Below are 27,298 nucleotides of genomic sequence, written 5' to 3'. Positions count from 1 at the left end.
TGTCGCCAGTGGTCGGCGGAAGGTGCACGTGCCCGTCGACCTGGGACCGGACCGCAGCGACGCACGGATGCACGCCAAGACCGTAGGATCCTACGCAGTGCCGTAGGGGACCGCACCGCCACTTCCCAGCAAATTAGGGACACTGTTGCTCCTGGGGTATCGGCGAGGACCATTCGCAACCGTCTCCATGAAGCTGGGCTACGGTCCCGCACACCGTTAGGCCGTCTTCCGCTCACGCCCCAACATCGTGCAGCCCGCCTCCAGTGGTGTCGCGACAGGTGTGAATGGAGGGACGAATGGAGACGTGTCGTCTTCAGCGATGAGAGTCGCTTCTGCCTTGGTGCCAATGATGGTCGTATGCGTGTTTGGCGCCGTGCAGGTGAGCGCCACAATCAGGACTGCATACGACCGAGGCACACAGGGCCAACACCCGGCGTCATGGTGTGGGGAGCGATCTCCTACACTGGCCGTACACCACTGGTGATCGTCGAGGGGACACTGAATAGTGCACAGTACATCCAAACCGTCATCGAACCCATCGTTCTACCATTCCTAGACCGGCAAGGGAACTTGCTGTTCCAACAGGACAATGCACGTCCGCATGTATCCCGTGCCACCCAACGTGCTCTAGAAGGTGTAAGTCAACTACCCTGGCCAGCAAGATCTCCGGATCTGTCCCCCATTGAGCATGTTTGGGACTGGATGAAGCGTCGTCTCACGCGGTCTGCACGTCCAGCACGAACGCTGGTCCAACTGAGGCGCCAGGTGGAAATGGCATGGCAAGCCGTTCCACAGGACTACATCCAGCATCTCTACGATCGTCTCCATGGGAGAATAGCAGCCTGCATTGCTGCGAAAGGTGGATATACACTGTACTAGTGCCGACATTGTGCATGCTCTGTTGCCTGTGTCTATGTGCCTGTGGTTCTGTCAGTGTGATCATGTGATGTATCTGACCCCAGGAATGTGTCAATAAAGTTTCCCCTTCCTGGGACAATGAATTCACGGTGTTCTTATTTCAATTTCCAGGAGTGTACCTTGGCCTCACACTCGACCACCACCTCACCTGGACTTCCCATCTCCTTACCATCCAAAACAAAGCTCACAACCGCCTCTGCCTCCTCAAACTCCGGACCGACGTGGGGTCTGCATCTTTCCACCATCCTTCACACCTACAAATCCTTGATCCGTCCCATCGTCTGTTATGCCAGCGTAGCTTGGATTTCTGCCCCTCCCCGGTTCTATAAAGCCCCCCAAATCCTCGAACGCCATGCACTCCACCTCGCCTTCCGCATCCGCCTTCTGTCCCCCACGCGCCTCCTCTACGACCTCATCCCCTTCCCCCACCTTCTCCTTTCCCTTGAACACATCCTCACACTATACATTGTCCACCGCCTTGATTCCCCTCACCCCCTGGTGTCTCCCTTCCTCTCCACCCCCAACCAGTTGCCACGCCTTTACCGTTGTGTCCCACCCTCTCTCCATCTCCACACCCTCCATCTCCTTTTCCAACGCAACTTCCACCGTCTCCCCCTCCCTCTCTTGTGCCCCCTTTCAGTGTCTCTGCACTCCCTCCTACCCTGTCTTCCCCCCTCTTCATCTCCCACCCCACGTGTCTCCTGCCTCTCCATGTACCCGCTTACGCCCCTCCTCCCTTCATCCCGCCGCTTCCTCTACTGCTCCTTGCTCTCCCCTCCTTTTCCATGCTCTCAGACCTTTCCCTCGGCAGGTCCTACCTGGCAGTTTTATTCTCCGTCGTGTGTGCTACAACTGGGTTTTAAGTGTGTTGTTCTGGAGTGTTTTTAATACTGTGGCAGACTTTTAACCTGTGCATGTGCATTCAGTGTCTTCTCTGTGTTTTAAGAATCGCCAACTGTGTTGTTTAACTTTCTGGTGACTTTTTTAACTGTCCCCCATGAACGTCTCCATGTCAGTCTGTTTTTACCTCCATTTTCTCCCTTTACTCTGTTTTATGTTCCCCTTTTTTATCTCCTTATGTATGTAACATTTTATTCTTATTTTAGTTTGCCATGTCACTCGGCTGAAGAGCGGCGGATTGTGCCGCTGACAGCCCTCCCCTGCCCATATGGGGCAGGGGAATGAAATCACAATAAAGAAAAAAAAAGCTCTGCTGGGAGGTGTGTCGGGATCGGCGGTGAGCGAGAGTCACGTGGGACTGTGTACGCAGGCAGGACGGCACGGGCACGAGTCGGACAGCGAAGGAGCGGGGCCAGCGGCTACAGCGTGTTGAGTCGTGACCGCAGATCCACCGTCCATGGTGATTTGGTTTTCCTAGAGGTCGGAAGGACAAGCTCCTTCGAGTCTGTCATAAGCTACGCCGGCCAATTGAACTGGAGTCGCCGAGTTGCTTCGGTGGGTTGCGTGCGGCTTAATTGAGTATGCCAGTGTACTAAAAATCCTTTGGAATTGTTCTAGTTGTTTATCACATACCTCGGTGTCGTGACTATCTATCTTAATGGTAGTTGAGGAAGTGTGGCTACGCCCAACCAACCGACATGAAGCGTGGTTAAAGACGTAGCTAGAAGTGCAGCGAGTAGTGAGTAAGTCCGGCTCTGGCGTTTCAAGACACTCCGGCCCGCCCGATTGGCCGTGCGGTCTAACGCACGGATTTCCGGGTTGGAAGGAGAGCCTGGTTCCCGGCGCGAATCCGCCCGGCGGATTTGTGTCGAGGTCCGGTGAACCGGCAGTCTGTGAATGGTTTTTAGGCGGTTTGCCATCTGCCTCGGCGAATGCGGGCTGGTTCCCCTTATTCCGCCTCACTTAAACTATGTCGGCGATTGCTACGCAAACAAGTTCTCCACGTACGGGTACACCACCATTACTCTACCACAAAAACATAGGGGTTACACTCGTCTGATGTGAGACGTTCCCTGGGGGGTCCACCGGGGGCCGAACCGCACAATAACCCTGGGTTCGGTGTGGGGCGGCAGAGGAGTAAAGTGGACTGCGGTAGTCGTCGTGGGGTTGTGGACCACTGCGGCTGCGGCGGGGACGGAGCCTCTCCGTCCTTTCTAGGTCCCCGGTTAACATACAATACAGTACAAGACACTCCGAGATACGTCCTCTATTCTACCTTGTACTTCATTTGGTAGTTTGGCGTGTAAATGTGCGCCGAGATAATTCTTGTCATCTTAACTTTAGGGCATGATTTTTAGCGAACTTATTAATCAAAGTTTAAGGGCTGGCACTGGCCAAGTAACTCACGGAGGCTTAATTGTTTCTATTCAGTTGTATTGATCGCCTGTTCTCTAGATAAGATTGTGTAGTTTATGTCTCAGAATATTGTCTGCCGTTGATGTGTGTTGTGTTACAGATAATTGGCACCGGTTGACGCGAGCATACTGGGAACAGAGCACCACGGGGGCAGAGAGATATTTAAGGCCCTGTCCTCTCCTTTACATCTTGGGTTATGTTGTCAGTGTTGCGTGATTCCATCTTTCCGGTGGAGAATTATAGCATCTGAAGCTCAATTGCAGTGCAAAGTTGAGTACATTTCTATGTCATTTCCTGTCTCGTGGATCTCTCGTATTGATTTGAATCCTTGGTCTGCTCGCGTCTATCGCTAATTCACACGCAATATTTAAGCAACCTCATTTTAGCGGTACTGTCATATGGTCATGTTCTAGTTGTATTCATTCTAAGAATAATGTTAATTAATCAACTGAGTAAGTAAATTTGAAGATTGGTTTGGTCAAAATTAAAACACCTGCTTAATTGTTTTAGTCATTTGTATATATTTTTGTTTAGGAAAGTTGGCTAGCCAAACCTTAAAGGAACTGTGTTGTTACCCTTAATCTGTTCCTCAGCTGAGAGTTCTGATGGGAATTGCATGGACATTTGTACTATTTAAGTAAAGCTTTACCTGAGTATGTTTACCTGGTCGTATTCAGATTTTAAGTATTATGGGTCTTGTTCCGGTTAAAGAAATTTATTTGTTATTTGTCCAAGTGATCTGGGCTTGTAAGGCAGTCTCCTATATTATTGTGATGGTGATTTTATAATTCTTTTGATTGTAATAACATATGTAGCAACTACAACGGATTACTATTGTGATTTTGGTGTGTCACTACCATTACACATTTCACAGACCAACAGAAATGACAGGTTTATTCACAGATAATAATTACACCGAGATCACCGCGATTCGTGATGGTTCCGTGGACATTGCAAACGGTGGGACATGGTTTTTGATAGGGTGTGTGATGACCACGGACTGCAGTGCGCGCTCTGCAACGTGCCTTCTTGCTCTCCACAAGGTTGGTAGAAACTTATTATGGTAGGGTCTTCCATTCCTCCACCAGTACGGCTGACAACTGCTGGATTGTCGTTCGTTCAAGTGGTCGTGTACAGTACTTCTCCACAATGCATCCCACACGTGCTCGATGGGACTTAAGTCTGGAAAACCGACAGCCCAGTACATTTGTCGAATATCCTCTCGTTCCAAGAGCTTCTCCATTTACACTGTTCGGATGCTGTCACACGTTGTCATCCATAAAAATGAAGTCAGGGCCGAACGGATCCCTGGTAAAACGCACATGCGAAAGGAATACGGTGTCACAACGATACTGACTGGTGAGTGTACCGTGTTGAAAGATTTGCAGTTCAGTGCAACCATGCAACTTGTGACTTTCACACAATAACACCTGGACCACCAGAACGATCATATTCGACAATGTACCTAGGTGCCTTTCGTGTACCCACCTCTCGCCATATGAGGGTACGTCCAGTACGTCGAACTCGATTGTTTGCTTTAGGGAGGCATAATGTTTCATAGCATACTGACCACCAAATCTTTGCACGGAACACTCACCAATCAACGTTACTGTGAAGTGGGCGCCACCTCCATCATCGTTACCTGAACTTTATTTAGCAGGAAGAATGGTATAACATTCCATCGAAAACAATACGGGAGCTGTATTCATTCATTCCGAGACGACTGGACGCCGTTTCGAAAGCCAACTGTTTTCCTGCTTCTTATTAGGATAGTAAAGTGTTATGTTTCTGATGTTTTTGTTGTTTCCATATTTTTATGTACCATCTGTACATTATTTTTATTAGTTTTACAAGACGTTACGGAACAAATTTACAGTTATCAGTTTCAGACTTACTTTGTCCATCTTCTAAGTCCATACGTCACAGACGCGTATGGGGAACAAAGCGTCCGCTTCTCTCCAGGGTAGACCACAATAATATTGAGATCTGGTGACCGTGGTGGTCAGAGAGGACGCGACAGTTCATCCTCGAGCTCACGCTTTGAGTACTTTATTGTTGTTATTATCACTGCTAGCGTTTAGTGTTACACAGCCGAATAAAGACTGCATAAATTAAAAGAGAATTCTTGCAGTTCTTGCTTCTTATTGGCTTTACTTTGCGTGGCACGTTGCGAAAATACCCAAGGACTTATTTTGTGTTACATGTGACGAAAAGGCTCTTCAACGCGAAACATTAGGAACAGAAGTCTCAAAACTCTTACAGCTCCACGTCAACTAAGTTACCTGATCCCGTGTGAAGGCGGCTTAAGGTACTTTGCAAAGTGCATATATAGATTGACGGAAAAAAATCGCTAACCAAAAAATAATGTAGAGTAATGGAATTTCTGGAATATATTTGTCTAGGTAACATGTTTAAGTGGTTAACATTGCAATATCACACGTTAATGTAAGCATGAGAGAAGTCGTTGCAAATGTGAAATGCTGCTACCTTAATAGCCGGTGCAAACGCCAGAATTTTGAAAGTAAGCGTGCAAACGTTCATGCGTTGTGTTGTACAGGTACTGGGTGTCAGATTATGGGATGGAGTTTCATGGCTGTTGCATCTGGTGTGTCAATTCAGGGACGCTGTTTGTGGATGACGCTGGGGCTGTCGTCCGATGATGACCCGTACGTGCTCGATTGGAAACAGATCTGGTGATCGAGTAGCCCGAGGAAACATGTCGATACTTGTAGAGCACGTTGGGTTACAACAGAGGTATGTGGGCGAGCGTTGGAAAACATCCCCTGGAAGTTGTTCATGAATGGCGGCGCAGCACAACACGTCGATTCATCAGTTTGACGTTCAAATTTGCGTGGGTAACCACGCGAGTGCTCCTGCTGTAATACGAAATCGCACTCCAGGCCGTAACTCCAGGTGTAAGTCCGGTGTGTCTAGCACACAGACAGGTTGGTTGCATACCCTCAACTGGCCTCCTTGTAACCAACACACGGCCATCACTAGCACCAGGGAAGAACCAGCTTTCATCAGAAAACACAACAAACCTCCATCCTGCCTTTCAATGAGCTCTCAATTGGCACCAATGAAGTCGAAATTGGCTGTGGTTTGGGTTGAGTGGAACGCACTTTACAGGGCGTCTGACTCCGAGCTGCCCTTGGTGTGACGGATTTGTAACAGTTCGTTGTGTCACTGAGATCCCAACTGCTATTGAAATTGCTGCTGCAGATGCAGTATGAATCACCAGAGCCATACGCCGAACCCGGTCTTCCGCCTCGTTAGCGCCACGTGGCATATTTTAATGACCACCGTTGCCAGGAGTCATGTATAGTCGCTACATTTCTGCCAAATGTTTCTGAAATATCGCAGAAGCAATTTTCTGCTTTTTCAGGCCTATTACACGAACTGGTTCAAACTCAGTGAGGTGTTGCCAATGGTGCTTTCTTGACTAACATCAACTCACCACGTCCAAATTCAAAAGCTCACGACCGTTACAGTGTGTATTTAAGGCAAAACTAATTTGCAACCTCAGTGGCGCTACCAGCGCCAGTCTTATGCGACTAGCGCGAAACTGGAGCAGACATCATATACCAGATTCAGAAAGAGCCCTACCAACTTTCGTTTATGCCGCACAACTCCTTCTTGGTGCTGCGACTTTTCTTCGTCAGCGTGGATGTAGATTTTAACACAGGCAGTTTTCCACTACTGCTCCCACTGCGAGGTAATAGAGTGCACTACTTAGACTTCTTTGAAGTGTAACATTTCTGCACCTAGTTAGTGCCAAGATATCCGCTGTCTACTGGGACTGTCGGAATCAAATCAAGCAGTACTGGTTTGATGTTCCGTGTAAGTAACAGTACACCACAGTTTAGTAGGCACATTGTCGCTGTAGCATAGTGCTTTCTAGTCGATGCCGATGATCCTTTACTTTATGGACACGAATGCGTTGTAGAAAGTCAGCAGGCTACATTTTTAACCGAGCGTCCAGCACCAGTCGTCACACTAATTTAGAAATAAGAGTTGGAAGCGGATGGAGAGAATGCGTACTGACCGTACACGTTGAGCGTGGCGGAGTGCTGGGCGGAGCCGAGGTCGTTGCGCGCGACGCAGGTGTAGAGGCCGCCGTGGGCGACGCGCGCGCTCGAGATGTTGAGCTGCGCGACGACGTCGCCCTGGGCGTCGAGCGCGCTGCCCATGACGAGCCCCGCGCGCGGGCTCAGCTCGGCGCCGTCCAGCAGCCAGTGCACGCGCGGCGGCGGGTTGCCCGAGGCCACGCAGCGCAGCGACACGCCGGGCCCCGGCTGCAGCGTCTGCTCGATGAACGTCCACTGCAGCTCCGGCGCCACCGCTGCCCGAACATGCGAGCGCGAGTCACGACACTTTAACTATCGTCTGGGAAAAATACGGTTACATAATTAATTTTTTGATCGTTTCCACGTAATGTCCGCAGCCCAGTTGCACACTGAAATCCCCACGCGAAATCAGCGTAGCACGCCAATGAGGACAGAACAAAATGAAGCGACCCTTTGATAACGTGTAACAGCTTGCAGTAACTCGTTCCCTGAGTTTAAAGGGTAACAACGCTGCAACAGTCCACGCTAAGTTGGTGTGCAACAACAATGTGAAATACTACACTACTGGCCATTAAAATTGCTACATCAAGAATAAATGCAGATGATAAACGGGTATTCATTGCACAAATATATTATACCAGAACTGACATGTGATTTACATTTTCATGCCATTTGGTTGCATAGATCCTGAGATCTGTACCCAGAACAACCACCTCTGGCCGTAATAACGGTCTTGATACGACTGGGCATTGAGTCAAACGGAGCTTGGATGGTGTGTACAGGTACAGCTGCCCATGCAGCTTCAACACGATACCACAGTTCATCAAGAGTGGTGACTGGCGTATTGTGACGAGCCAGTTGCTCGGCCACCATTGGCCAGAAGTTTTCAGTTTGTGAGATATCTGGAGGATGTGCTGGCAAGGGCAGCAGTCGAACATTTTCTGTATCCAGAAAGGCCCGTACAGGACCTGCAACATGCGGTCGTGCATTATCCTGCTGAAATGTAGGGTTTCGCAGGGATCGAATGAAGGGTAGAGCCATGGGTCGTAACACATCTGAAATGCAACGTCCACTGTTCAAAGTGCCGTCAATGCGAACACGAGGTGACCGAGACGTGTAACCAATGGCACCCCATACCATCACGCCGGGTGATACGCCAGTGTGGCGATGACGAATACACGCTTCCAATGTTCGTTCACCGCGATGTCGCCAAACAACTGCTGTTTGTGTAAGAGAAATCGGTTGGAAACTTTCCTCATGTCAGCACGTTGTAGGTGTCGCCACTGGCGCCAACCTTGTGTGAATGCTCTGAAAAGCTAATCATTTGCATATCACAGCATCTTCTTCCTGTCGGTTAAATTTCACGTCTGTAGAACGTCATCTTTGTGGTGTACCAATTTTAATGGCCAGTAGTGTACACCTAAAATGACTGGAGACTGAAAAACAAATGGAGCGATCCTTTGATAACGTGGAGCACCTTGCAATAACTCGTTCCCTGCGTTTAAAGGGGAAAAACGCTGCAACAGTCTACGCTAACTTGGCGAGCAACGACAATGTGCAGTACCACATATAAACTGACTGCCACAGTTTTCGTATCCCAGGCGACCTAATTGAAAAGAAGTTGCCCCAGTTAAGTGGGTGCGGATAAATATTGATAGGCAGTCGGGTCTCGTCTTATTATTCTACCCAGTATCAGACAGTGCGAAAGGATGGACTTACGTCCCTCCTCGCAGGGAACCACTGATTTAAGTGGATGCTGGGAGGAAGTAGTAGAAACTGCGACACAAGTAGAAAATTTAGAAACTAACACAGAGAATATATTCTGAAATTAGTACAGAACAGCGCAAACTTAACCGAGGGCAAGCCTCCACTGACGTAGACACATTCAGGGAATGACAAATTGCATTCACCTAAAGCTGCAGAAGTCGAACTGAGAACATTTCAGAGCGAGAATCCTGAACCATGAGAACTAGAACTAGGTTTCGGCAACAAAAATGGCGGGTGGGGGGCAGGGGGGTGGGGAGTGATCTTACCGCAAGGATGGCGCTGCTGCTCACCCATAGTATCCCGAAATACTCACGATCACCAAACGACCGAAACGGTGATCGAAACCGAATCATTATTAGACTGTGTGTGGTCATGATGTCACTATTCGCTATTCGTCACCGAGCAGCGACATGCTGATTAAAGAAAGGTAGACCAGAAAAAATACAAGACGTAACTGTATGAAACATAACAGACCGAAGACAGCTTAAAATGTGGTGATGTATGTCTGGTCCCACTTCTCCTGCCAAGGGACGACGCGTCTACTCTTTTTTCCCAAACAAACGACAACGCATAAGACTAAAATACATCGACCCCACAAGAGGAATGACCCATTTCCTGACGGGGCATAACCCATATACTGTCCATCTTCATCGTGTAGATCTAAAAGGAACTGACACTTGTGAATGTGGTAAATACGGCGCCGCTGAACATCTAGTTCACCACTGCAACAACATTAACACACCTAAGACCGAAAGTAGAATTACAAGACCTAGGAAACACAATAAGAGATCGGAACAAATGGCACATCCTGAACATACTAGCAGATGACGTGTCTCAAACCCTTCATGAAGCTTACAGACCACATAGACCGTACTGAATAACTCTACAAAACGCAACACAAGCTCGACAACAAAACACGTGGCACGAAATAAACACAGACACTGACGATGAATCGGATGAAACAACAGATACAGAAAATGAACGTGGCATTCAAACATTAATGTAATTATCCATACGAGTTCAAAAGGCCAATGTGATAACAGAACCTAACAATAGGAAAAATAAAACAATCGAACAAATAAAAAAACTGTGTAATTAACATTAGATTAGGATTAATTCATAACACAATTAATGAAACAAAACTGTTTTGCAAAGCAGAAGATGTAGATGTAAAACCAAATACAAGTAAAGCTGTTTTAGTGACGACAGGCTCGACATGTTTCCGAACCCATGTCACTGAAACAGCTACGATTTCTGGGAAAAATTTTCTCTTTCACTAACTTCCATCACACTTTTCTTTACTATTTATATTCTCTTTACTCATTATTTATTTACGTTTTACAATATGTGTATTTTATTTTATAACGTGTATTTATATTAACAAAGAACTGAAAAGAAATTCTAATTGTTAACACACTGTCACAGCAATATTGGTATTAATAGAACCGTATTAGTAATAATACTACCCACAAATTGTTATATACACAGTGGGCTAATTGTAGCAGATAAATAAATAAATTTGCCCGACGTCACGAACCGTTAAGCTTTACCATCACATGGCGGAGTGTACCTACGGACAATAGGCGGGCGAGACGGTAGCTAGGGTATCTTCCAAAGAAGACGTTCCAGAGTGGGCTGGAATGGCGATGCTCAGGACTATGTTATCTGGTCGGCACCTGACCCTAATGTGTCTACAGCTGACAAAAGCAGTTCCGGTGCCAACTTGCTGGTTGGTCAAATGGCTACCTGTCACCTGCTGTGCCATAGACCTGGTCGCTGCCTTTTTGCCCCAGAAGTTTCGTAACCTGGTGCAGTCTCGGGCATTGGGACGGCGGTGTGTTCTGAATTCGTGAGCGCCTCAAGACGAAGAACATGCTCTGTTTTTAAACTGTTTTTAAACTGTTTTTGAATAGCCGGCCGGGGTGGCCGAGCGGTTCTAGGCGCTACAGTCTGGAACCTCGCAACCTCTACGGTCGCAGGTTTGAATCCTGCCCCGGGCATGGATGTATGTGATGTCCTTAGGTTAGTTAGGTTTAAGTAGTTCTAAGTTCTAGGGGACTGATGACCTTAGAAGTTAAGTCCCATAGTGCTCAGAGCCATTTGAATCATTTTTATTTTGAATACTTTATTAATTCTTTTCAAAATGTGGGCAGCCGAGATCTGTTCACAGATTTCGCTTTCTCTGTACTTATGGAATTATTATTACAAGGTTTCATTCGTTTCTGTAATTATTTAGTTGTTTTAATTCGCTCCTCAATCTTTAGATACTTAGAAATAAAATAGTCGAGTTTCGAACGGACAATGGACCAGTACAAACAGAGGAGGGTGGTTCGATCGGCATCCCAGGAAGTACCATTGACGACACGTAGGACACTGAGGGACCGTTTACAGCGGGCTGCCAAGTAAGATACTTGGGAGGACCAAGAGAGTTTCCTATCGAACAGGGGCCCCAGGAATTTCGTAGTGTCAACGAACGGAAGGGAAACAGGCCCAAGTTGGAGAGATGGTGGGAGAAACCATTTGCGCCGCCATAAATTCGTACAGACGGCTTTGTCAGGGGAAAAGCGAAAGCCATTGTCGATGCTCCAGGAGTGAAGACGATCAAGACAGCGCCGAAGATGCCGCTCAGTGGTCCGCAGCTCGTGGTCGTGCGGTAGCGTTCTCGCTTCCCACGCCCGGGGTCCCGGGTTCGATTCCCGGCGGGGTCAGGGATTTTCTCTGCCTCGTGATGACTGGGTGTTGTGTGATGTCCTTAAATTAGTTAGGTTTAAGTAGTTCTAAGTTCTAGGGGACTGATGACCATCGATGTTAAGTCCCATAGTGCTCAGAGCCATTTGAACCATGCCGCTCAGTGAGACAGGTCCGTGGAGAACTGCAATAGATAGCAAAATCATACACAAAAAGGGAGCTGGAGATGACCAGTAGAAGACAGCCGTTATAGGGTTAATGGCGATAGCAAAGAGGACGACTCGCAGGACGGAACCCTGAGGTACAGCATTCTCCTGGATAAAGGTGTCCGACAAGTCAGAACCCACACGCACCTTGAAAACTCTGTCTTGCAAAAATGCCCAAAGAAAACAGGGCGGGTACCCTCGGAAGTCCCACGTTTAAAGAGTACGGAGGATACCAGTTCTCCAGCAGGTGTCATAGGCCTTTTCCAAATCGACAAACACGGCCACAGTCTGGTATTTCCGCAGAAAGCCATTAATGACATGGGTGGACAAAGTAACGAGATGATCAACTGCAGAACGCAGTGCTCGGAATCCACACTGTGCATTCGTTAGCAAAAGGTGAGACTCAAGCCACCACACCAGCTGGGCGTGAATCATATGTTCCATCACCTTGCAAACGCAGCTGGCAAGAGAGATGGGGCGATAGCTGGAAGGAAGGTTCTGTCCTTACTGGGCTTAGGTATGACGGTGGCTTGACGCCAGCGTCCAGGAAATGTGCCCTTAGCCCAGATGCATCCGTACGTGTTAAGCAGAAAGTGCTTGCCTTCAATAGAGAGGCGTCGCAACATCTGAATGTGGATGGCATCTGGCCCTGGGGCAGAAGACCGGGATGAACTGAGAGCATGATCTAGCTCCCTCACAGTAAAGGCAGCATTGCAGCACTCACGATTCTGAGAAGAGAAGGATATCGCCCGAGCCTCCTCCACTCGTTTCTGATGGATGAAGGCAGCGTGATAGTGGGAAGAGCTCGAAACTTCCGCAAATGGCGGCCCAAGGTACTGGAGATAGCAATAGGGTCCACGATGACATCGTCAGCTACTGTCAGGCTGGAAATTGGGGAATGGATCTGGGTTCCAGAGAGCCGTCTGAGGTTGTCTAACACAACAGAAGGCGTGGAACTGTTAAAAGAACTAGTGAATGAAATCCAGCCAGCTCTTTTGCTATCTCGAAGAACTCGACACTGCACGCATCCGTTTATAATAAATGCAGTTTTCCAGCGTAGGGTGGCGGTTACAAAACGCGGAGAGCACGTCTCTGTGTGCGAACTGCGTCGCGGCATGCCTCAGTCCACCAAGGTACTGGAACACGACGTGGTAAAGAGGAAGTGCGAGGAATGAACATTCTGCAGCAGTAAGGATAACATTGGTGTGATAGTCCACCTGGTCATCTTAACTGGGGAAATCTTGTTCTTCAAATGTCGCTAGGGAGGGGTAAAGCTGCCAGTCAGCTTTAGTAAGCTGCATTTGGGCGTGGATGCGGATGGGGTAGGAGTCAGTAGACGGTGAGCACACGGGAAATGGTCGCTCGAGTAGGCGTCAGAAAGAATGGACCACTCAAGACGATGGGAAAGCTGGGCAGTGTAAAAGGATAGGTCCAAATGGGAGTAGGTGTGCGAGGAGTTGGAAAGGAAAGTGGGTGCTCCAGTGTTAAGGCAGAAGAGGTTAAGTTGGTTAAGAAGGTCAGCTAAGAGGGCACCTCTCTGACAGGCCCTGTAAGAACCCCAAAGCGGATGATGTGCATTAGTCACTGAGTAGTAAAAAAAGTGGGGGGGGGGCCGTGGTAGCTGCCCAATAAGTTGAAGGAAGTCTGCCCGGGTGACAGCGAATGATGGAGGGACATAAATGGTGCAGAGGGAAAAAGTCAGGTAGGGAAGGAAAAGATGAACTGCAACAGCTTGGAGATGGGTAGTCAGGGAGATGGGTTGGCTATGAAGGTCATCCCATATGAGCAGCATGACGCCCCCATGAGATGGAATTCCGACCTCAGGGGGAAGGTCAAAACGAATCGGTAAGTAACGTGAAAGCTCAAAGTGGTCATGATGGCGCAATTTCGTTTCCTGAAGGCAGAGTGCAAGGGGACGCTGCGATGCTAAAAGCAGCTGTAAATCCTCTTTGTGAGATCTAAGGCCTCAAATTTTCCATTGGAGGACAGTCATGAGGAGGGAGAGACGTAGGGGTGTCAACTCCACTGCCACCGAGTGACGGTGTAGAGTCGCTACTACAGGGCACAGAAGCAAGAGAATCCTGCTCCATGTGGTCCACAGAAGTATTGGCGTACTTGTGCAGTCGGTCTGTGGAGTCCAATGCTTAAAAACGGCTGGTGGTGCGTACCGGCGAGACAGAGGTCGGCTGGGCTAAGTGACCACGTGGCGACACTACCAAGCAGGATCTTCGAGTTGGCGAAGGAGAAGACCGTTTGTCTTTAGCGGACTTCTTCGAGCCCTTCTGATTAGAGGAAGACTTGGGTGTTGTTTGGCTGGAGGGACGGAGGAAGTCTTCACGGGAGTACTCCTTCTGTCCTATCCAGCCTGCAGGTTGTGTAGTGGGTGGCTTCGCCAATTGGGGCGAGAGTTTGACGGTTTGTTGCACAGCAGGACGGGGGGACGGCGATGCTACCTTGACATTGAGCGATTTCACAACCTCAGAGCCGATGTCCTGCATGGAGCGATGGGTAACAGTGATGTGTCGGCAGAAGTGCCAACACCGTGTTGTTTGAGGAAGCCGAAATGCACGCTATAAGCTCACGCAGGATGGCGTGAGGTCTGAAACAGGATACTTAATGAATGCTATAAAGAAAAGTACGTAGCTGCTGGAATACTTAACTTTAATCCACAATTGGTGAACATTGGTCTTGTTACTGTACGTGCTTCATTAGATACATAGCAAAGGATAAATGGCGCCTTGCTAGGTCGTAGCAACTGACTTAGCTGAAGGCTATGCTAACTATCGTCTCGGCAATTGAGAGCGTAATTCTCAGTGAACCTTTCATAGCAACGTCGGCTGTACAACTGGGGCGAGTGCTAGTGAGTCTCTCGAGACCTGCCGTGTGGTGGCGCTCGGTCTGCGATCACTGACAGTGGCGACACGCGGGTCCGACATGTACTAATGGACCGCGGCCGATTTAAAGCTACCACCTAGCAAGTGTGGTGTCTGGCGGTGACACCACAAACAGGAACAGAACTATAGGTGCCAGACAGGAGAACACGGGGTTTGCGACTAGCCAATAACTTGCGATCTACTGTGTAAGGCACTTTTTCCTTTACCCGAATCTCTGCCTCTCCCGACAGGAGGCTGTATGGCCGCCATTGCACTTGATACAGCGGGGAGAAGGAGGCGGACATTCGCCCTTGTGTGCATCCCTGCCACAGGTTACGCATTTGGCTAGTGTCGACAAGATATTTGAATGTGGTTGAAACGATGACACTGGTAGCACCGCATCGGATTCGGAATGTATGGCTGGACTGTGATAATTTCATAGCCTGCTTTGATCTTGGACAGCAGCACCACTCTATCAGAGGTGAGGCAAAGAGTGCGGGTGGGAACCAAGGAGAAATCGACCTTTTTCATTACATGGTGGACGGCGGTTGGCTCTGAACACTATGGGACTCAACTTCTTAGGTCATAAGTCCCCTAGAACTTAGAACTACTTAAACCTAACTAACCTAAGGACATCACACACACCCATGCCCGAGGCAGGATTCGAACCTGCGACCGTAGCAGCCCCGCGGTTCCGGACTGCAGCGCCAGAACCGCACGGCCACCGCGGCCGGCCTGGACGGCGGATGACACTCTGATCAGAGAGGTAAGATTGTATTTCAGCCTCAGTTAGACTGTCAAGCAGCCTGGTGTAAATTACACCACGGGAAGAATTCAAAGTTCAATGTGTCTCGACACGAAAAGGGTAGCTGTGGAGAAGTGAGGTAGCAAGCAGTTGTTTTGTTTGAGAAGCAGGAGCCGTTTCCAAAAGGAAAGTGCCATTTCGTAAACGAGAGCAGGATTTCACAGGGCCAGCAATTGCATCAACACCTTTCTGGGTAATAAACGGATTGACTATGGCGAAGGACTAGCGGTCTTCAGTACTTGAGACCACAAGGGACGGCGGTGCAGTGGGAAAGGTCTTCGAATCAGTAGCGTCATTACGTTTACGTTTCGTAGACGTAGATGGGGAGGATGAGTGATTCATTGCGTCTCTGATGGCGCGCTCCTTAACTGGGGGCCCCCTTCACAAGGGGGCACACCCGTCTTAGGTGATTATTCACACCTCAGGTTACACACACCGAACACCTGACGGAGGGACCAATCGGCAATTTGGGAAGGTTACATCTCAGGCAATCACCCCACATGGGCCGGGCCTGTACCAGGGGGTACCTGCGAACCCTACCAGTCGACCTGGGGCTGGGAATTATGCGTTACCCAGTCACCTGTTAAGCGTCAGATGTGTGGGCCATACTTCAGGAGCGCCCAGGGAGGAAGAAGAAGAAAAAAAAGGATCCTCAAACGCCAAAGCGGAAGAACGAGAGGAGAAGGTAAACAAAGAAAGGAAAAGGTAGCCATAATCAAAGGTGAGACTGTTAGCATGTCAGTGACAGTGTGCAGAACATTCCCAATAATACCCCAGACATGTTCCCCAAGGGAGGAGAAAAAGAATATCAAGGGGATAGACATGCAGCACGGAAGGGAAAAAGTGCTGCAAAGGCCGGGGTCCCGTGGTAGGCAAGCACGAAACTGCCAAAGAGTGGCGAGCCCCCTGGGGGGATCCCTAATGGTGTGGGCAGGGATTATGTTGACCACTCGAACACATTTTTGTGAGATTGTACAGGTGAATCGGTAAGATTTAACTGCTGTCAGGTTCCGTGAGGAGATCTTGAGATCTCGTATGCAGTTTTTGCAAGGTGCTGTGGGGCAGACTTCGTACTGACGTACGATTATGCTCGACCTCATAGAGTGCGGGTGGTTGATGTTTTTTTGGAAATCGAAGACATTGCACACATGGCGTGGCCTGATGGCTCTCCCGATTTGAATCCCATAGATCACGTTTGGGATGCATTGGGGAAACGGGTCGTATCACGTCAGCATCCACCAACCACTCTCCAAGACTTGCGAGCAGCTTTGTAGGAACAATGGGCATTATTGCCTCAACACGAGATTGATGACATCGTTCACAGCATGTCCCGTCGTTGTCAGGCCTGTATTGATGCCAGAAGTGGTCACACCCCATGATGAACACATTTACGAGTTGTCAGAATGTGTGTGCAAATCAGTTAAGTTGGAAAAAAGACGAAGAACATTTTTGTCTACCATCATACATGTTGCAGTTGATTATGTTCTGTATTCTTTACATTGTTCCTACTTCACTGTCACCTGTTTATACTGTTTTACGGCAAGATAAAAGCAACATCGCAAAATTTCCGTTTGTTGCTTTAATTTTGGACGCCAGTTTGGTAATCTTGCTTTCTTTTTTTGTCTAATCCAAACCCAATCCCACCTTGCAAGAAGTGTCCTATCCTTCTTCACCCATTCCTTAGCATCAGCACAACCAGGAACTATCCCACTACTCTAACAATGGCAATAATCTTCAAGAGCATCGTTTCCATCAGGCTTTCAGTTTTGTGTGAGTTCTTTATTAAGCCTGAGGATGTGGTGACTAGAAGTCAATATCGCAATAATAATTTGAAATTTATCTACTCCAACCCACTCTCCAAAAACAGATCCCCACACATTCAGCACCTTATTTTTCTATTCCACTGTCCCAATCCAAACAAGTTCTTAACCGGATCATCAAGCACCAGAAGAGAATGCAAAGTGGAACCCCGAAAGTCATAAAATCAACACCCCCAGCAGGATTACCAGTCCATCGCAACATTTCTTCATCATATCAAAATCACCAGTTTTAATATGAAGTCCACTCTTGTTTATCATCCTTTGGTACTTTTATTTTCAACTTTGTTGTATAGTGTTCAGAACCTATTTAGCTGAAGAGCAGGTACTCAGCTACTGACAGAGTGCAACGACACAGACACGAAAAAAAGAAAAAGAAGAAAAACAAAACAGAAAATACAAGCTTCGCTGTGACACGAGAGGGAAGAGGGGTACCTCCGAGGGTGAGCTCGGCGCTGCCCTGCGCGCTCTCGTCGCCGGAGCGCGCGACACACTGGTACATGCCGCGATCGTGTTTGCCCACGGACTCGATAACCAGCACCTCTCCACCGTGTAGCACGTTGACGCCGGCGCCCTCCGCCAGCGGGCGACCATCCTTGAGCCAAGCCACGTGCAGGCCGCTGCCGTCGCCGCCGCCGCCGCGCACGGAGCAATTGAAGGAGGCTCGCGCGCCAGCGTCCACCACCTGCGGGAATACAGACTCTGAAATGTGAATCAGGAAGCAGCCCTTTCTGGTGATACAAACGAAAATTCAGTGCAAATTGTTTCTGTGGTCTTCATTCCGAAGACTGGTTTGATGCAGGTCTACATGTTACTGTTTTTCTTTTCATTCCGAAGACCGATTTGATGCAGCTCTGCATGCTACTCTATCCTGTGCAAGCCTCTTCGTCTCCGAAAAACTGTTGCAACCTACATCCTTCTGAATTTGCTTAGTCTCTTAGTCTCTCTCTAAGATTTTAAACACCCCCCCCCCCACTCCTCTTTCCAATACTAATTGGATATCCCTTGATGTCTCAGAAAAATTCCTATCATCTGATCCTTCTTTTAGTCAAGTTGTGCCACACATTTCTTATGTGCCCAGTTCTATTCATCATCTCCTCATTAGTTACGTGATATACTCAGCTAACCGTCAGCATTCTTCTGTAGATGGCTCTGAGCACTATGGGACTCAACTGCTGTGGTCATCAGTCCCCTAGAACTTAGAACTACTTAAACCTAACTAACCTAAGAACATCACACACATCCATGCCCGAGGCAGGATTCGAACCTGCGACCGAAGTCTTCTGTAGAACTACTTTCAAAAGCTTCTACTCTCTTCTTTTCTAAACTGTTGTCGTCTATGTTTCACTTAGATACATCTCTTAAGTTTATATTCGATGTTCACAAATTTCTCTTTCTTGCCATTGCCAAGCTACATTTTATACCATCACTGCTTCGCCTATCATAAGTTATTTTGCTGCCCAAATAGCAAAACTAAGCTATTACTTTAAGTGTCTCGTTTCCTAATCTAAATCCCTCAGAATCGCCTGATTTAATTGGACTTCCCGTAAGGACGAAAGAGCGGTATTTGTAGTTACGTTGTTGCAGTCTTTAGTCAGGCCGGTTTCATACAGCTCTCCGCCCCAATCTGCCCCGTGGAAGTCTCGCCATCCCTGAATAGCTACTGAAATATATATATATATTCTGATTACTGTCTTCATGTTGTTGTGGACTTCAATCCAGAGACTGGTTTGATGCAGCTCTCCATGCTACTCTATCCTGTGCAAGCTTGTTCATCTCCCAGTACCTACTGCAACCTACAGGTACATCCTTCTGAATCTGCTTAGTGTGTTCATCTCCTGGTCTCCCTCTACGATTTTTACCCTCCAGTACTAAATTGGTGATCCCTTGATGCCTCAGAACATGTCCTACCAACCGATCCCTTCTTCTAGTCAAGTTTGCCACAAATTTCTCTTCTCCCCAATTCTGTTCAGTACCTCCTCATTAGATATCTGATCGTCAGCACTCTTCTATAGCACCGAATTTCGAAAGCTTCTATTCTCTTCTTGTCTAAACTATTTATCGTCCATGTTTCACTTCCATACTGTCTTCATATTTACTACAATTCCCCCCTCTCGTTTCCTCTGTTACCAGAGTGGCTATTCCTTGATGTCTCGGACCCCTCTTTTAGACAAGTTGTAACTCCTCATTAGATATTCGAGGTACCCATCTAATCTTCAGCATTCTAATGTTTTTAAAATTTTTAAAACTATCTTTTTGTCTGAACTGCTTATCACCCACGTTGCGTATGTCATTTCCGCACGAGGCTATACTCCAGACAAATATCTCAACAAAACTTCCTAGCTCTTTAGATTTCTACTAGATGTTGACAAGTTCCTGTTTTCCGAAAATAACTTGATTGAATTGGTTCTGGGGGAACAGACGAATCACCATGTAAAATACTCAAAATACAAACATTATTAAATTTATAAAATAACTAGTGTTCCGGTGGTGTCGCACCAGCCTTTGTAATGGGCATAAAACGCAGTATGCTGAAATGTCGATTGCTTTATTACTGCAAAAGCTTTATATAATGAATTGACAATACTACCAAAAGAATTTTTGATGAAGTCATCCCACCCAATGAAACCTGAGTATTTATGTTGATGGTAAAAGTGTAGAAATCGACGAAACTGCAATGAATTTGTGAAGGTTGTCAAAATATTGACCTTTCCCCTGACACTTCCTGTTTACCATGGCCAGCGAGAGTAGGCGAGGAAAACTCTACTCTGCTCCTCTCCCTCTCTGCTCCGCCGTTAGAAAAAAAAAAGTTGCAAACCGATCTTGAATTCTTACCTTTTAAACCGACAGACGTGTCAGTTTTAAGCAAGCAGCAAGTAAGGGATATTCACCAGCAGCAAGTGTACCCAGGATGATGAAATCTCTGAAATAGTTTATCATTCACCACGAAACTAGTACTCTTGCAGTTTACTACTCATCTCTGTAACCATGCATTGTATTTATGGCGGATCCAGCATCAAACGATTGATTTAATGAATCCTACTTCATGAGAGAAAAATACATCAGCTTTAGGTGTTGTAATGATAGTGTTTGACAAAAATTACTTTATAGAGAAGTTATTTTTCAAAGTAACTGTAATAATAACTTCTTTATAAAGCAATTTTTTATCCTTTTAAATATTAATATTGTCAACTTGTATAACAGATATTTACGAAGTCAGGTATGTTGTAGAGCATGGCAACGGGCACTGTGCTCTAAAGGGAATCCCCAAAACAGCAAGTTCCAACGCGCCGGCTGGGAGGTTTTCCGGTTAAGCAGCTCACAGAACCCTCTGGCCTTCCGCCTCCCTTCCACGATTCATCGCGTGCGTGCGTGACGGGATTAGCGGTCTTTAAGAATCCCTGTTCCCTCTCGCAGCAGGGTGGTAATTCGACACGTTCCGAATGTGCGCCGCTAAGACGGCAGGGCTCTTCACATTCTAGGGTTTCTTTTAATGGTAATTTGCGTTCCATAATACCCACAAGTTCTACAAAACCGTCCACCCGACGCAAAATTGTTATCCGAAAGTAAAAAGCCCTTTCAGTTTGTACGAATGATTTCATGTAGTGCTGCCCCCTACACCAAACTTACTATGATGGTGACATTAAGAAGCAGGACTGTGAATAAGTGGGAACTCTTCTAACATGCGGTCAACAGGAGCTCCACACATTTTGGACGAACATTAATTAAAAGAACATAATTTTGACTGACAACATACATTTTTTCTTCGCTTATAGTTATTCTACATTTCGGAAGCAATTTTAGATGAGGTACACAAAGCCATTCGATATATGAAGGAAAGAAAGTCGCTTGGGATAATATCATTTCAATACCAATGATTAAAGATGGAGGCAAAGTAAAGAAATAGGAATTTGGAATTTATTTACATAATGTCTGCGAAAGAAGGAAATTCCGCAAAAGTGACAAAACTGTAATTGCTGCAATTAGCATAACAATACTACGAGACGAAGCGGCCATTTGGATCACTTTAATAACTTGTTTGATATCTTGATCACACATTTTATTATTTCCAAAATCAACCTTACGCGTTTCGACATTCCGTCATTTTCAAAGGCTATAAAAAACAACACAAAACTAGTATCGAGAGATATGAACAACAACAACTTTGTGTTCTGCCCAAAGACCTTTTAAAAATAACTAGACTCACTGATGGCGCTGCAGTCGCGGGATAATTTGAAACTTCAGCTGGACGCCATTATAGTGGTTGTAGTCTGTTGTGTTGTGTAGTATTGTTGTTTATGAAGACCCTGATTCAACATTGTATATTTGTTGGGGCGTACATACAGTATTTGTTACTCGTAATTCTACTGTCTGCACGTTCCAATCAAAAGAAGTACAATGGTGAAGAGTTGTGCAGCGATTAATTATACAAATAAATTCGAGAAAGGAACGAATATTGCATTTCACAGGTATGAGGATATTTTAAGTTGTTTTGTATGTCAGTGCACTTGCTTAATAAATGTTTTTGCAACATGGTATAGCATAATGTCTGTGCATCTATTTGCAGGTTTCCTTTCTCAAAACCACAGCTGTTACAAAATTGGTTACACGCTGTCAGGAGGCAAGATTTCCGACCGACAGAATACCATTTTATATGTTCTGATCATTTTGAAGAAAGTTGGCTGATCGGTAGTGTTTTCATGGTCTAGGTTAGGTTGAAACTTGATAATTTGGTCGTGAGTTGCCAAAGCACTATGCCATATATAACGCACTTCTCGTCATAAAATCTAAAGCAAGGTGGAGTCAGAAAATATCTATTAATATAGTGGGCAAATCTTCGAGTATTTTGATGCATTTTGCTTACATCTATCGTAAATGAACTACGAAAAATGCTAGGGGTCCAGTACATACCTTTTAGCTACGGCAGATTCCATGTAGTACGTAAGATAAATTCATAAACAGTGACTAGTTACTGTTTGTTCATAAATTAAAAAGTATATTGTAGTAACGTATTTAAATGAGTCATTATGTTTGTGACCTAACTCAAGGGAAGGCATTTTATAACCAAAAGCGATGTATAAACATTCGAACTCCGCGCGTCAGTTTACCACTCTAATGGCCGCCGCCCAGGTATTCAATTTGTCCGCTCTTCACAGTCGACCACTCGTGCGGTTGTGGGGGCCTGGTTCTGCCTTACGGCACGTCTTGTCATGGGGGAAGCCTCGTCAGAGAGGTCCACCGCATGAGCGTCTAGGGAAGTGATTCCAGTGGTGGTTTCCCGTTGCCTTGCACTAATGATGAAATGATAATGAGGACAATACAACACCCAGTCCCTGAACGGAGAAAATTTCCTACCCAGCCAGGAATCGAAGCCGGGCCCCTTTGCGTAACAGACCGCTGCGCTGACCACTCAGATATCGGGGCGCACAAAACATATGAAAATATGTTACATTTCACCATTTATTAGAGATATAGTATAATGGGTAGAATGTGGCTTTCTAGCTCACCGGTGATACGTCAATCACGTAAAAGTTTTCATTAGATACCTTGTATATCTTGAACATTCTCTATTACGAGACAGCCGGCCGAAGTGGTCGTGCGGTTAAAGGCGCTGCAGTCTGGAACCGCAAGACCGCTACGGTCGCAGGTTCGAATCCTGCATCGGGCATGGATGTTTGTGATGTCCTTAGGTTAGTTAGGTTTAACTTGTTCTAAGTTCTAGGGGACTAATGACCTCAGCAGTTGAGTCCCATAGTGCTCAGAGCCATTTGAACCATTCTATTACGAGACAAATGCAAACTACTACCAAGGAACAAATTGGAAGTCGAGTGGACTAAGCCGCTAGGCGGCGCCGGATACGTGCTACACGCTGCACTTATTTGTTTACTGCTGCGTTTACATTGTTGCATCGTATAAAACGATTTCATCAGTAAAGAATTCTTGGAAAACAGTTTAAAATGTTTTATAAAAGTTTTTTTTTTTAAATAACAATGTGCCGCAAATCTTTTGAGTGGTCGAAAACAATACAGTGGAGGAGCACGCTGCATCGTTCTAGGGTACGTGAGCTCAGAGTTTTGTTAACAAAGACCAGGAAGACCGCGTTAAATGATGCCGCTCCACGATAACGCCCACACTCATTCTGCGAGACTGACAAAAGACACTACAAGGAGTTGGATTGGCAAGTCATTCCGCACTCACCTTTTTCAACTGATCTTGCGCCCTCAGCGTCGGCAGACTGTTGTAAATAATGAAGGAGGATATATTATTGATGACTAAAATCTCTGTTCAAAAAATGGCTCTGAGCACTATGGGACTCAACTGCTGTGGTCATCAGTCCCCTAGAACTTAGAACTACTTAAACCTAACTAACCTAAGGACATCACACACAGCCATGCCCGAGGCAGGATTCGAACCTGCGACCGTAGCAGTCGCATGGTTCCGGACTGCGCGCCTAGAACCGCGAGACCACCGTGGCCAGCTAAAATCTCTGTTATGTGTATCTCTTGTGTTTATATAACTCATGGAAAAACACTAAAAACTTATGCACCAACCCAATAGGACAGTATCGAGCAGTATAATGTAGTGTCGTGCAGTCTAAATGAGCATATCTTCAGTTCAACCTCGCAAGTTTTCAAACGTGAAATTTTTTGTTTATTGCCGTTAGTCTTTCAAATGGCTGCATTATGACCTCTATCATTTTCTATGTAGCTATATTCTAGTCTATATCTGCCCCTTGGTTTTTTACGCTCTACCGCTATTTCCAGTATCAAGTTCCTACAGTTGTATGCCAGAGTTGATGTTGCACTAACCGAGCCATCGTTACGGGAAGAGTTCTCCATAGATTGCTTTCCTTACCTATTCCTTTTAGTATGTCTTTATTTAGTACGTTATCGGTCGGATTAATTTTTAAGCCTGCAGGAGTGGCCGTGCAGTTCTAGGCGCTGCAGTCTGCCCGAGGCAGGATTCGAACCTGCGACCGTAGCGGTCGCTCGGCTCCAGACTGCAGCGCCTAGAACCGCTCGGCCACAGTGGCCGGCAAGATGCCTGTCATCTCGACTGCTAGTGATACGAGGCCGTTGTGATCCAGCATGGCGTTCCGTATTACCCTTCTGAACCCACCGATTCCATATTCTGCTAATGCTAACAGTCATTGGATTCGACCAACGCGAGCAGCGATGTCCCGATACGATAAACCGCAATCGCGATAGGCTACAATCCGACCTTTATCAAAGTCGGAAACGTGATGGTACGCATTTCTCCTCCTTACACGAGGCATCACAACAACGTTTCACCAGGCAACGCCGGTCAACTGCTGTTTGTGTATGAGAAATCGGTTGGAAACTTTCCTCATGTCAGCACATTGTAAGTGTCGCCACCGGCGCCAACCTTGTGTGAATGCTCTGAAAAGCTAATCATTTGCATATCACAGCATCTTCTTTCTGTCGGTTAAATTTCGTGTCTGTAGTACGTCATCTTCGTGGTGTAGCAATTTTAATGGCCAGTAGTGTATTTTAGTATGACTTCACTAATCCCTACCAAGTTTCAGTGTTAACCACTTATGTCTGTTTTTAAAACCTCTGTTTTCCCTACAGCATTCTGACTTACAGCATTATACGTTCTATTGTTTGAAGGTTAATCTCGTTACTCTTTCTACTGGTAACCCTCTACCGAGTAGTCGCCACCTGGAAATTCGGAACTTTTTGCTTATTATGTAATCATGAGTTTATAATATTATATTTCCTATGGACGCACTCTACGTTTTTAAGGCAGTGGTTACCACTGGCCTTTGCACTTCTTACTGTCAATCATTGCTGATTTTTACGACTTTTGAGGCAGTTTTTCGTATCAAGGGCAAGAGGGTGCTCTGAAATTCTATTGGATCCTCCGTTCTCTTTTGACCAGGCCGTTGGGAGAATGGAGAGCTGCTTACCTTTATCAGAATCTGTGCAAGGCTGTGGTCGAACCCTGATATAGTAGTCGAAAACGTTATCCTTAGACCGCGGTTACTGTGATCTGAAACTTGAAATTTTAAATCATCAGAATATTCTCTACATTCCAACGTACTGGACACTCCTGCCCGCGGAATTATTCACGTATGTCTGTTCGAGCACCGGAGCTCCTGATTATGCCTTTATATGGGGTTAGTGCATAAGTTTGTAGTGTTTTTCCACACGTTTAAAAAACACACCATTTACACATAACAGAGACTTTAGTCATGAATAATATATTCGCCTTCACTATTTAAAACAGCTTACCAACGCTGGAGTAACTTTCCGATTCCACTACTGTAGAAATCACGTGGTTTTGAGGCGAACAACTCGTCGAGCCATGTCTGGAGCGCATTTTCATTCGGAAAGGAAGTTCCTTGAAGACTGTTCGGTAGAGAGCGGAAAAGTTGAAAATCTGAGGGTGCAAGGCCATATGAATAAGGTGGGAGTGGAATGATTTCCGAACCCAACTCTTGCGTAGTGTTCTGTGTCAGTCCAGCAGAATGCAGGCGTGCGTTATTGTGGAGTAGCAACATTTCACGGGGTCTTCGTGGTCGTTGTTCTTGTAATGAGTCTGCAACACGTCTTATTTGTTGACAATAAATATCACTAATGATGGTTACACCTCAGTGAGGCAATTCGTTGTACATTACACCGTCGCTGTTCCATCAGACGCATAGCATCATCTTTCGTGTTTGCACAGAGATTTTTGTATGGGGATTTAATGCTTTGTTTGGGCTCAACCATTCCTTTCTTTTCCTTATGTTAGCATAAAGACACCGTTTCTTGTCACCAGTAACGATACACGACAGGAAAGTTCGGTGTTGTTCACGAGCTAATCTATGACGAGCAAGCGTAGATGCACGCATGTTCACCTGCTGATTTTTGTGATTTTGCCTTAGAGCATTTGGCACCCATACACCCGATTGCTTAACCTTCCCCCTTGCATGCAAATGTCGCACGACGGCGTGATGATCACAGTTCATCACATCTGCCTGTTCTCAAGTACGGTGACGTGGTTCGTTGTGGATTAATACGATTAACAAATCTTCATCAAACTCCGGAGGTCTTCCTGAAGGTGGAGAGTCACTAACGTCAAACGATCCTCCTCATAACGAGAAAAGCATTTTCTTACCGTGCCCTGTCCAATGGCATCGTCGCCATACGCGGTGCAAATGTTTCTGTATGCTTCCGTTGCTGTCACCCCTCTATTGAGATCAGAGAGAAGAATACGTCGGAAATGTTTCGATTTCTCCACTTGGCACTCCATTTTCTAGCGTCCACAGCTCCATTCACTACCTCCAAATGACGAAATGACAACATGTAAAGTCAAACAGCAACCGTGAACTACAAATGATACATGATAGTCGAATAATAAACCCGTAGTAGCAGGAATACCACACATGCAAAACAAAAACGCTACGAACTTTAACACCAACGTAATAATTAGCAGTGAGATACTGGTGGAGTCGTTGAGCTGCGGCTGTTGTACAGAAATAATAAACAGCTCTTTACTCTAACAGTACTGCAGTGGTGTGCAAAAGTTAAAGATGAATGTAACTTTCAGGGGTGCATTCGGCCCTGATTTCATTTGTGTTGATGACAGTGCGCGACCCCACCAAACTCCGCAGGTGGAGGAGCTTTTGGAACGAGGGAATATTGGGTGAATGGTCTGGCCTATCCGCTCCCCGGTATGGGAAGCTGTTGGATGGAACGCCCTGCCACAAGAACTCCTTACTAACGTTGTGGCCACCGTGGGAGCACGCTACAGAACATGCACTGCCGTCGTGACTACCACACGCCCTGTTAAGAACCATGGCACCTTTTGTAACGTCCAGGAGACCAACATCAAT

The 27,298-nt window shown here is 46.5% G+C and overlaps 1 protein-coding gene across 1 annotated transcript in view; it reads right to left on the bottom strand.

Annotated features, from left to right (window-relative positions):
- Window positions 1-7,235: 7,235 nt before the first annotated feature.
- The window catches only part of LOC126263358 (Down syndrome cell adhesion molecule-like protein Dscam2), a 118,098-nt gene continuing 98,035 nt past the window's right edge, over window positions 7,236-27,298 (bottom strand). Inside the window, exons 6-7 of the mRNA XM_049960448.1 lie at window positions 17,893-18,142; window positions 7,236-7,576 (exon numbers count right to left, since the gene is read on the bottom strand). Coding sequence (XP_049816405.1) covers window positions 7,236-7,576; window positions 17,893-18,142 — 591 coding nt within the window. The remainder of the gene's footprint in view (window positions 7,577-17,892; window positions 18,143-27,298) is intronic.

The sequence above is a fragment of the Schistocerca nitens genome, chromosome 6, assembly GCF_023898315.1.
Source record: "Schistocerca nitens isolate TAMUIC-IGC-003100 chromosome 6, iqSchNite1.1, whole genome shotgun sequence".
Taxonomy (NCBI): domain Eukaryota; kingdom Metazoa; phylum Arthropoda; class Insecta; order Orthoptera; family Acrididae; genus Schistocerca; species Schistocerca nitens.
The sequence above is the reverse complement of the archived record's forward strand: the minus strand, read 5'-3'. Positions and strand labels throughout refer to the sequence as shown.